Source organism: Gallus gallus, chromosome 8 (assembly GCF_016699485.2).
Source record: "Gallus gallus isolate bGalGal1 chromosome 8, bGalGal1.mat.broiler.GRCg7b, whole genome shotgun sequence".
NCBI classification, from domain to species: domain Eukaryota; kingdom Metazoa; phylum Chordata; class Aves; order Galliformes; family Phasianidae; genus Gallus; species Gallus gallus.
The window spans coordinates 16,000,992-16,013,711 of record NC_052539.1 but is presented as its reverse complement, the minus strand read 5'-3'; the positions used below and the strand labels follow the sequence as shown (position 1 = coordinate 16,013,711).

Below are 12,720 nucleotides of genomic sequence, written 5' to 3'. Positions count from 1 at the left end.
AGCGAACGTCCTGCCCAGAACACTTAAAAAAACCCGTGAATACTCACCGTTCTGATCTCCGTAGAGCTGGCTGTTAAAATCACAGCCCCAGGTGACTGCAAGAACAAAGAGCGCTGCAGGGCAGTTTGTCTGAGCACCTGCACTGATCCTCCCTAATCCGCCGCACCCAAATGTGTGCTTTGAGATCCTTTGGGGCTCCCACCAAGGTGCTGTGGCACCGCAGAGCTGAGGCAGGTGTCCCCCAGTTCCCCACTCAGTCATTAACCAAACATCTTCCAGCTCCTCTCCAGGGGGAATTCTGCAGAAGACTTTGCTGTCTCTGTACAGTAGTTCTGATAAAAATAGCTGCTGCGCACTCTGGAATAGGATATTAATAACCCCGCTCAGTGAGAGGTGCAGTTCAAAGCCACGCAGCACCTGGGCTTCTGGATCCCTGCACCACAGTGGCCAGCATGGGGCAAGCTGGAAGGAATTAACTGTGGGTAGAGAACTCAATCATAGAACAGATTTTAGCAGATTTGCTGCCAATAATACTGGAATTAAGAGCCCAGCAGCCGGAAGAAGACTGCTTTCAGTATGATACTCATTTCAGGAGGTCAGCATCAGTTCAGTACTGATAAGTGAGCCTCAGTGAGGGGGCAGCTAGAGAACTCTTTTGAAGGGAAGTGGGAAGACTTCAGACACGGCACTGGTTTATATAATTATGTATGTGTGCGCATTTAGAAGAAATTTGTAAGTCAGAGAAGTTTCAGAAACTGCTTACAGCATAGCGCTGTTCTAATTACTCACATACGGGCCCCTGCCAGCACCGTAACACTATTGGTTTGTGAGAGGAGGCCGCTGGGCTTTGCAGCGCTATGGCTGACTGCTCATTCCCCCCTTCTGCCCGCACTGATCAGCCTCTCCCCAGGCAGCCTCACTGCAGAGCAAGGCCTCTCCCTGGGAGCTTCATGTTCCACAGCAGAGCTGCTCTAGGGAGGAGGAAGAAAGCTGCCAGGCAGAAGGAAAGGCTTCGGTTCAGTCAAAGACACAGATCGGGGGGCCTTGACCAAACTGAATGGATTTCTGGAGCTAACAACTGCATGCAGCTTTCAAACGACAAACCCACAGCAATCAGCCTACGCCTCGTGGATCTGGGGGTGAGGTGAGGCAGCTGAGAATATGAGGATATCTGGAATTCGGGATGCAGGAGACTGTGACTGATGCTTTTTTTGGCAGGTTGCACTTGAAATATTCACAAACCCACCGCAGGAAGACTGGATTTGCTGGCGTGATACTCTACAGCTGAATTTCTCAAAGGGCACTTCTTTTTAAGTGACTGCCATATTTTGCTTTTCGAGGTTTAAATATTTTATGAGGTGCTTGTTGGTGTGGCAAATGGGAGTTGTATTTTAAATCAGTGACATTCAGAAACAAATCCAAGTAAACCGGTACCAACTGTCTCCTGTACACAGATACACAAAGATGCATCTAAATGGTGTAGTTTACTATGTGAAGTAATTGCACCAAGCAGAATGTATCCGCAGCAGAGGTAGCACTGATTTATAAGTAGCAATATAAACCTATAATGTAATATAAACCATTTAACTTGTGTAGTTAAATTAATATGAAGCCTGCATTTAGATTAGCTCTAACTACGTCTTTACCTGTTCTTTGATCTCCAGCAAGAGTATTCGGTTCTGGTCTGTTTAAAGTCATATTCCTACACAAACTCTACGACTGCAATTGTTTTGCTCCAGTACTACCGTTTTATGCTGGATTTCTTTGAAGAGTAGAAGCAACAACACCGAGGCCTTGAACCATTAAAGCTCGGGTTGCCACCAGGTGGCACTGAAGGCCTACGAGCATTTAATGCCCACGGCCTCCAGGGCTGGAGTCGTGTTTTACCTCCTGGCACCGTTACTCCGGATATCACAGCTTAATGTCATTAGAGCACAGGGGTCCGTGCAGAGATTAGCCCCACTTGCATCGTTTGTAGCACACGAGAAGAAATATTTGGATACAAAACGTGCAGCCATCAGCTGTATTACTGTTAGACAGCATTTGAAAGGCAGTCAACTCTCTTGACATGCTATGGGGGAGAAAGACACAAGTGCTACATTAAGAATTAAAACACCATGGTTGTGCCACTCAACTGGTGTCATTTTAACTGTCTGTAACTCGCAGCAAATACATGCATGGCAGAAAAACAACCTGCACTGCAGTAATATCTATTTAGTTATCTCGAACAGCAATAACATTCATCACAACCGCCGTACCCAGAGCACTTGGCCAATACCTCTACCTACACTACTCTTCAATATAAGTCTAAAATAACGATTTTTTAAACAGAGCCAAGTTTTCTTCTAACACATTGAAGGGTTTTAACGCTCCTCTTTATTACTGGCTTTTTCCTTGGCATGTAGCAAGCTTCCTAATAAAAAGATGGCACAAAACAGTATTCCATTAAATGCATGTGCTTGCAGTTTCAGAATAAGAGGCAAAAACTACACAGTTCACAGTACAATTGACACTTTATTCCATTGTGATGGGGATATATAGTACTGAAACTGCAAGAGTCGAAAAAGAGAAATAAAAGTGCAAATCTCTATTAGAACAGATTATGGAATGTGTTGATGCTTTTGGCACAGAAAGTGGGAAACTGTGTACTGCAACCAGCTTTTAAGTTTAATGAAACGTAACACTTCTGTGTTTAGTAGTCATATTTGTGCACTGCAGAACAATACAACATAAAACAGTGACTAACAATTCACATGCAGCTCTATACAAGTTACATCATACATCCAGTTAAACCTTCTCTGAAAATACATGAGGTCCAATTATACTTTGTTCACAATCACTTAACAAATACCATTCTTTAAGCAGTCTTATCTTTTCAGTTTCCTCATTGATAAAAACAAAAATAGAGAGTCTTAAATAGTAAATTATTCTCTCCAAACGGTTCCACATGAAAGTTGATGTTTTCTCTTGAAGTAATTTGGCTCTGACTTGATTCATATAACGTTCAAGAAGCTGAGTGAAATCAAAAGCTGATTTTTCCCATATTTTATCTCCAATTTACTGCGAACAAACAGAAAGAGCAGATTCGTTGTTCTGCACTTCACTGAATGCTTATTTTTAAAACTCAGCTTGGTGTTACCTATCACCTCTGTACCTACGGCCTCCGGAATTCACCCCAGGATCAGAGAACGGCTTCATAGAGGGGCAGCTATTTAAGACCAAAAAGGAGTGTATTAGCATGGAAATGACAGAAATGCCGAAATGGAAGAATTTGAGATCATCGTATAAGTACACGTGGTACACATTCACATTTTCATTGCAGAGAGAGATACTGTATTCACATTTTGTTGAAGAGAGAAACCCACACATCACAGCTCTTCCTGCACTCGCAGTAAAGATAATGTCGATTAAAGACCTTTAATGCATATCCTGGCTTTTTCGTTTGATCTAAGCTAAACTGCTTGCTCAAAATAAAAAAAAACTCTGATGAGTAAATCCAAACCCCACTGCTGAGCTATTAACCACAAGATCTTCTTCACTGACCTGCTATGTCATGCAGCCCGACAGTTGTTATCAAACGTTTTCTGTGGGCAGTTCAGTGTCTCATCTCCTTTTTTTTATTTTTGGTTTGGAATTTCGTTTTATTATTTACATCAATCAAGGGTGACGATTTAAAGCTGACATCTGAGAAATGTCCTAGTGACAGGATGCACAGGATACCCATTAAGTATGTATGTGTTACAGCAGGAATGTCCTTGCAAAGAAATTCTTTGTTTGGACAACAGGAAAAGTAACAAACGGCAAGAAGCAGCATTTGGCATGATTTTAGTTCTTATTACCATACTGCAAATGCACAAACTGAAGTGCTTTAAGTGTTTTTGCTTTATTGTAATGACATAATAAAGAACAATGCTGAAAGCAGAGCGGTAAGGGAAATTCCACTAACCAGCTTAGGTAACTTTTGGCATCAGACTAAGATTTAATTTAGAACTTCATGTTGTGAGCCTATAAGACAGAGACAAAGCACGTGTGATTCAGAGCAACCAAGTTCTGCCCCTGAAGTCAGAAAATTTATACACAATTTGAAATCGTCACCAGAGGGAATTCAAATCCCTCAGCCACTCCCCTGCTCTTTCTATATACCAAAATGCAGCCTTGAAGGCAGGGAAGTCTAACTGGCAACAGGTGAAAGACCAGTCTCACATCCCATGCCATGGGGAAACCAGGGAAAGCCACTATCTCCCAATTCTGTTGCTTTCAGAGAATAAGCTATGAGCAATGTCTACCATATTTTGTCCTAAACAGGAGTCCTCCTTGTCACTCCCTACGTATACTGACACTCATCTTTCCAGCTCAAAGTAAAAGCAGACCCCTCAGTTTCTTCTCCCACCCGGCACCTACATGAGAAGGGAAGGAATTCAGGACATTCTCTAATAGAGTGAACAACAAGGAGGCAGAAAAATACAATTGAAGTAGGAGAACTAAGGCAGCAGGAGGAAAACTTGCTTTGTGGTTGAAAGAAAAAAGCATTCACCGTGCCACAAACTAGAAACTACAGTCTGAAGAAGAGAGTCAGGAGAAAAAACACAACAGAAAGTTTGAGGCATAAACGGAATGGAGATCCCACAGCTCAGTGCTGGTACAGGACAGCTCTCACTGCTGGGTGAGATGATGGAGGAACCAAGCAGAGGGATGGGAATGAGGTGTAACCAGGTCCAGGAGTACGGACAGGGAGGTGGGGTGTGTGTGTGTGTGGGCTTCATATGACAGCTCCCACAGATACGGATGTTTTTAAGGGTAAAGCTTGCCTTTAGATGCTCACGGTTAAATACTGCAGGGTTACTTTTTGGCACAAAATCTCTGCTGAGTATCAAGTCATTTTGAAATGCAAGATGCTTTATCAGATACTTAAAAGCACCGAGGGAAGGAGGGAAAGATTTCCCACTGCAATGTTTACATCCTTAGAGCTTGATCATGTGGGTCAGGCTGAAATGATAGTGCACGGGAATGGAGGAATCAAAGGGGAAACCTCGGGAGAATCCCTTGGGACAGCACACAGCCATAAAACCATTTTATTTGCTCAGCCTTGTCCTCTCTCTTGTGATGCCTTTTGTCACTGCAGCATGCAGACAATGCGACATATCCTGGTGGCTGCCAGGATGTTTGCTCCACATTACTGCTAGGTGAGGTGAGAGATGCACTGTGGAGTACCTACGGATATACGTACTTGTGTTTCCTCCCTTGTGGCTGTGTGGAAAAGCACGCGGGTTTCCAAAGAATACTGAGGTATGCGCTTGGTTAGTGCTATTTGCTGCGCTGCAGACTGACTCCCCACTCACTTCCGACTGTACCTTAGCGCCATGCCACAAGTGGTTCAGGAAAGGTGGAGGAGGTGCCTAGGAAGTTGATAACATGCTCTGACTGTTCGTCAGCCTCCGGAGAGTTCCCACTGCTGCCTCTGTTTGGGAATTTCTCCATCCGTAGTTTACAAATGATCTAACAAGAAGCCTGCGAATACAATGGGGTATGCTCTGCTTTACTGTGGTGAAAAAAAGTATGATTCAGTGGGTAAACATGCTGTGGAATTTGCTACAAAAAAATATATTTGTTTTAACCGAATACCACAGTAAATATTCATGCAATTAAAAATTAAGACGGTCATTGTTCCAAGGAAAACCACCCCAAGGGCAAATTACACATGGCAATCTTTCAGGAAACAATAGCTTCCCTTATTCATGAGCATAATCCAGGAATAACTGTCCTTCAACTCATTCTATCACCCTTTCCTTTTGAATTTTGCTATTATGTGGCCTTCAAAATAGGAGAAAACAACAGAAAGGAGGGACAAATATTACACAAATAAAAAAAATAAGAATATTAAAAGCCCACATTTTTTTGATTATTTTTTATAGCTTCAACTTTACTGAAAGCATCTGAGTTTTTCATTTCTGTGGTCCAACTGTTCCCCAGGACCTGGCCTTTAAAGAAAACTCTTCTTTTGTTCCCACCAAAGTGTAAGACAGAGCATTAGCAGCAAAACGCGACCTGAACTTGCAGGAGATGTCCTGTGTGGCTGCACTGCGATTTCTTCTTATGTCATCCAAGTTTCCCAGGCAGATACTGCCTTCGAACGCTCCTTCAGAGGAGGCTTTTCCCAAAGCTGCCACCTTGAATCTGAAACTAACAGTGCCCAGCAGCAGCTGTGTGATATGGCTGAGACAGCGAGTGTAGACTACTGCCCACTGCTCCAGCTTCCCTACCACAGGAGACACCAAGTTCATCAGTACCCTGAACTTTTTTCTGCCCCCACTGACACCTTGCATCATTGAAAGTGAAAGGAAACAGGAGTGAAAGACTGAAGGAATAAAAAGGCGTAGATCAAGGAACAGAAAGAGAAAAGACAGGAGAAGGGAGCAGTGTAAAGACAACAGAGGTGCTCGAAGTGTTGAGAATTAGTTGGTCTTCTTAAAAACGTCACACAGGTAAGTTAGATTGCTAAAGCTAGGGGTTAGCCATTGTAATTGTCTTCTGCCAGCCCACGGGACTCACACGCTTCAGAGTTACGTGCCCCTCAACGAGAGCATACATCCACCTTAAATACCATCTGCAAGGACATAATAAAAATACACAAAGCAAAAAATCTGTAAACAAGGGTTAGTAGCACAGTGGTACAGTAGATTGTCAATAAAAACAATAGAAGTGTGGATACAGATTCGTCTACCTTGTGTGTAACATTATTGCCAGTTACAAGGGAGGGACTCTGTAAACTCATAATTCTGAAGTTTTGTTAATAAGCACAGAGCAACAGGTGAGTGCCCCATCTACTTTCTCCAGTTCTGTGTTGGCTATGGGGATCAGCATGTGGTCCTTCAGTTTTTCAAAAACCTGTTTAGGAAAGGAAATGGCACAAGAAATAATTACTTCTTACACCTCCTTAGTTTCCCTTTTCCCTAAGTATTTGGAGCAGGCTTGGACTGATCAGTGGGTGCCACGCTTCTCACTGTAATTCAGGCTAACATTTACAGTGTATGTGGCCGTTTGGCTACGGCTCTCAGAGGGCGGCAAACATCCATATCGCATCAAGGGAACCATCACTGCTTCTATTTGGGCAGAAGCAGCACCAGAGGCACGGGAGACAAAATCAGTGGAGACATCCACAGAGCCCAGACCTCCCACCTTCTGAAAGCTTTTGCCATCTGATATTTTCCACTGCAGGATGTCACTCTTTCTTGTAAAGCACTGAATTTCAGTTCCCAGCCACTTCCCGGTGAGGCCGGGATGCTGGCAGTCTCCCAGCTGCCCCCAGCACATCCCTCACCTTTGCGCTCTCTGGGTACTCCTCAGGGGCTCGGTGCAGCAGGACGTGCCCTTTGCTGGGAATGTTTAAGTAGATGCAGTTTGCGGCGGCATCGTCGGGCACCGTCAGCTTGTCGTAGCGGTGGTCGCTCATCTGTTGCATGGTCTGCCGGGAGACACAAAGCACAGCTACTGACCAAACAATGTAGTGGGCCCAAGTAGATGCAAGAAAAGAGCCTTCAAAAAAGCACTAAGTATGATTGCCAAGTCAGCCGAGAGCCATTTTGCTATGCAGCAAGTAAGGAGACCTCCTTTTATCTCTGCCTTCAAGGAAGAACCCTACCCAAGAACAGCAGGAGAAAACCTGTCAAATGGCTCCTGCAAGTGGCAGGATTAAGCGGGCTGCCCAATGGACAGTCAGTGGGGCTTTTTCCTTAAGTAATGCACATTGAGTATGCAAACCTCCTGCTCACACTGATGGAAACTAGAGGTGCTCAGCCACCTTTGAAAAAAACAGCCATCATTCAATACCCATCAAATGAGTATGAATTAGCACAAACAGGACACGAATGGTTCCCAACTTGGATATCAGCCCAATCTTAACTCTTTTCAAGGACCTCGTTTTTGCTTTCCAAGCAGTTACTCTTTCACCAAGCACCTGTGCTGGGGAGCGAGATGACATGTCCAAGTTAATCCTCGTTCCCAAGGGGACAACACAATAACCTAGTCAGAACAGTAGAGCTGGTGGTTTTCAGAAGGTTGGTTTATAAATATAAGGCTCATACACAAATTTGGACCCTGGCTGGAATTTCAGAGACAGAGACCCTTAGCACATGAGAAGCCTGAGATCCCAAGTTTTGGATTAGGCTCAACTTTTTAGTGCAGATGGAAAAAGCCTGGAGACAAGAAGCCTGACTCTCCATTGTATCATTCCAGCTTTACACCAGCTTCTCTGACAGAGACCTAGAATAAAGCAGAAGTGAACAAAGCCCAGAGCTTTGGCTCTGCCCAAAGCCTAAGCAAACTCAAATGTTTCAGTTTCCCTCCTAGCTCTCCTACGTTCCCACACATATTGCAAAGATGCAAACAGAAATAAAAGCCTTTTTTTTTTTCCCAGCTCAGAAGCACTCACATTAACATTATGCTAAAAATAAATTCTGTTAAGAAAATTCTTCAAGGGAATTTACCCTTCTCAGCAAAACCCCAGAGATTTACACCACGCAGCAGACTTTGATCTGTGGCACAGTTAAATGTACCTGCAAATTATCAGTAGGGTCATTTCTACTACTACTCATTCATAAGAAATACCATATGGAACCTGACTATAACGACTACATCTAAACAATATTGTCAAGTACCAAAGCAGTACGTACGTACATACTGCTACAGGAATTCCTTTCTAGGCCTGGATGCATTTTTCATGTTGCAGTCTGAGTCACTCGCATCCCATGGAGAACGTGAAACTGGTGCTGAAGAATGCCACGCATTCTCGAGGAAGCGCTATCATTTCTTGTTCTTTCTTATATTGTGAAACTCTCCTCGGTTCCCAAGGCTGCATCTACCTCCATAAAAGGTTAATGTGCTTTGCTGAGGAACAATCCTTGCATCTTTACTTCACCGGATGTGTTTTTATTACTGTACTCCATGCCTTTGACTTCCCTGTTTATGCATTTGCTTCCGTTACGTTGCCGTGATGCATTTGTTCGAGCTCTCCTCGGTGCTGCAGGCATTCAGCAGCAGGTGACATGCCGCTGGAGCTGCTGCTGCTCTCCCTGGTAACAGCCTGCAGCCTCTTCCTCTGCCCGCAGCCTCCCTCTCTTTCCTGACATAATCTGTTTAAGTCTGGATTAAGGAATTGTTTTTATTGAACCTGCACTGAAATATATGCAGCAGCAGAAGAAAAGCCACCGCCTGGATTTCACTCAGCTCCCAGGAAGTTGTGCTTTCTCCGGTCCTTCTTGGTAAAAAAAAACAATTCCCGTACTGCAGGTTTTCTATAGAAAACAGCTCATTCATCAGAAATGTACTGACTCATTGGGTAACATTTCCATAATAAATTACAAATGAATTCTGAAATGGAAGAGTATGGACACATCTCCCATTCATTTCCTTCCATAAAATGATTCAGTTAGGAACGCTCGCAGCAAATAGGAGTGAAGACTAAGCGCAAGGCCCTAGCTGTGCTGCAGCAAACACAAACCAGCCTCAGGAAGCTGAGCAGATGACGGCAAGGGCAAGAAGGATTGCTTTCAAGACTAAAAAGCTCAAAAGTGGTGGCTGAATTAATTTAGAAACAAGGAAAGAGGAAAAACGAGTGAGAAAACAAGACACAGAATCACGGGAGCTTAAGTCCACAGCTGCAGCGGCGGGGATGGGATCTGTTCGCTACAGCATCACTGTAAGAAAGCAGAACTGGCATTGCGACAACACATAATTGCTCTCTCTTCCTCACCTTTTAAGATAAGAAGAAAATCATATATGCAAGCTTTCACCTCTGTTTTAACTACGTCTGCATGTTGAGGTAATTTTCAAAAATCAATCTGTTGAGAGCACGCACAGGCAATAAAGCCCGGACCTGTGCCACAGAGAGTCCACGAACAAAGCAGAAACGTGCAGAAATGATGCAACCAGCCTATTTTGAAGACTCACACTCTTGTATATTTGTGAGGCAAAAAGTCACTGAGCACACACACCTGGCCAGACAGACTCTGGGGCACAGAAAGAAATAAAAGCAAGGCTCTTATTTTTTATCGGATACTCCTGCAAAAAACACATTTCTGGGAAGTGAGCAGTTTACAAAGCCTTGCACAGTGCATCTGTGGAAGGCTGGCTTGCTGCCCACATGCGTTGTATGACCAGCTATGTTAACAGTCAGGCATTTCCCGCATGCCTAGTTTTCTGGGAATTTTCTTCAGCCCGGAGAGGGTAATTTTCATTGCACATTCTCTCAGCCCTTAGTCATGCTTTCCTTATGTTGAAGTCATTCGCATAGCCTAAAATGCCTTTCCTATAGTTTTTTTTTACAGTGTGTCCTCAGACAACTGAGGTAATGGATAAGCTAAATAATCCTAAATATGAAGCAGCATTATGCATGAAGGAAAAATGCGTATGTGTTCAGGGCCTATTATCTCAGCAGAGCTGAGATGACTGCATGCACTTTTAAGGCAGGCCAGGCTCTGCCACGTGCTCTGCCCCCTCCCTGCCATCCAGGGCCTGCTCGGGTGAAGGATGCAGCGATCCCCCACATCTGCACCCCACAAGCAAAGCCCAGTGCACAGCAACTACTCTTCTTTCCAGTGCAACAGCAAACCCTGTGCCAAAATCCCTGGTTTTATAGGCATCGCTCATCCCTTTGTAGCTGTCTCTTTTCCAGGTGACAGCCATAGCTTGCTTAGCTTGTCTCTATCCAAGCTGCTACAGTTATTTGTTCACCTACTGCTCTTTCCTGAGCCTTTCCAGCTCTGCTCTATCTTTCTTTGAACGAAGGGACTGTGCATGCAAAGGGCATGTGGCAGCCAACACACAGACACACCACGGCTTTAATTAGTGGCATAATGATGTCTTCTGCCCAGCTCTCAGCTCAGCTGACAATCTCAGTGAGTCCAGCACTTATTTCTGTGGTAACCACCAGTCAGAGCACCTTATTTCATATGTGAAGTTCACTTTGTCATTCTCCCAGCCTGTGCTGCACATCACTTTACATTTATCTACGCTGACTTTCATTCACTGCTTTATTGCCCTGTCTCCGCTTCTTCAGTTTGCCTCTTCATGTCTGGAGAAATCATCGATACCAGAGAAGGAAAACGGCACTGTAAGGCTGAAGAGGGGTATGGGGCTGGAGGGCCAAGCTGGTGTTATGCCAGCCTGCCCATGCACCATGGCTCTACACAGACCACACAGCTTCCCAGCACACGGTGACAACAGCGATGGCGAGCAGGCAGAGGGGCGGACCAGAGGGCAGAGCTGGAAGAGCCACTGATGTGCTCACATGTCAGACCTGTCAGAGGAACGCATCTGCCCTGCCCTGCCAACTGTGAGCTGCCCAGGCTGCACAGCCTCAGTGGCGGTGACAAATACGTGTTTAAAGAGACACTTGCCTCACCTTGTTAAGAAAAACACAAACAACCTAATACAGCACGCTCTATTCTTTTGAGTCTGGAACTCCCGAAAGACTCAATTCTCCATCCTGTTTGCAAACTGAGCAACACTGACACTCAATTACACAGAAGAAATTCATTACAACATCCAACCTTAATTAAAAGAACCCATAGAGAGTTGCCTCATAAAGCAGCAGGCCGTGCTGTACCCAGTGAAGACCTGTGTCCTCTGGGACACCCTACACCCTTCACTTGTGAAGTAATGGAAAGTCAGAAGGAGCTGAAAGTATGCAACGTCTCACAGGACCTGATCAAGAGTGAGCAACTATGAGCTAAAGGAAAGTGTTCAAAATCTTATACATTGACTAATTTTCCTATCTATAAGGCTGGGAGCAGCGAATGATGTCTGTTTCTGAATTATATTAAGGAGCAGGTTGTCAGCTGTTCTCTGGATTTCACTACCTTCTTTGCTGCAGCATTACACAGATGTCCACACTCATCTGCACTTTCTGCTAATTCCCTACCTGAAGTCGTCCTCTTTGGATTATTAATATTAGCAATCATTTCCACAGCAACCCTTTGTGATATCGTAAATAGAGGATGATGACTTCATGCAGGGAATAAGCAGAGGTACAAATGATGAATTCTTAACAAATAAGAGACAATGTGGTTGTGCTAACTTCTGCATTACTAGAAAAGAAAGCCCCTGCACAGACAAGCTGTTGGAGTTGATGATCTTTAAGGTCTTTTCCAACCTGAGCAATTCTATCATTCTACGACAATAGCAAAAGCAGCTTCGGATGAGCCTTTCTGTTCTGCCCAGGGTTACAGGATGCGTTGTAAGCACATAGGATATACAACGTTTTCCCCTAGTTGCCCATTCCAGAGGTGCTTCTGTAGCTGGGCCAGGAATTCCATAGCTTGTATGCAGGCACTGTTGCAATGCAGGCTAACAGCACTCTGCTTCTTAAAGCTGGCACGCTGCAGGGACTAGGGTTAGCCAAGCCGCAGTGAGAACAAAAGGCATTTAATCACGAGGAGGGGGCAACTCTGCCAACACTCTAACAACTTCTTGCACCCAAGTCTTTAAAAGCTCTGCTGTGATCACAGCTTTGGATACAGACCAACGGCCTAGATGCCCAAAAGAGACTTCATTCTCCTTTACGCTTACAATGCGGTTTTGGTAGGCCTTCCTTGGCCTCTGTCAAAACAGAGGAGCTGTGTTTGTAATATTGACCTTTGGGGAATACTTCAGGAGATGAATGAACAGCACTGCTCCCAACAGGAGATACTGAACTGGGGAACCTCTCAGATTCTCTGGGATTGC

General features: G+C 44.4%; 1 protein-coding gene across 1 annotated transcript in view; it reads right to left on the bottom strand.

The window, feature by feature from the left end:
• Positions 1-2,494: 2,494 nt before the first annotated feature.
• Positions 2,495-12,720, bottom strand: part of DDAH1 (dimethylarginine dimethylaminohydrolase 1) — a 50,108-nt gene continuing 39,882 nt past the window's right edge. Inside the window, exons 5-6 of the mRNA NM_001396492.1 lie at positions 7,319-7,462; positions 2,495-6,885 (exon numbers count right to left, since the gene is read on the bottom strand). Coding sequence (NP_001383421.1) covers positions 6,769-6,885; positions 7,319-7,462 — 261 coding nt within the window. The 3' untranslated portion in view covers positions 2,495-6,768. The remainder of the gene's footprint in view (positions 6,886-7,318; positions 7,463-12,720) is intronic.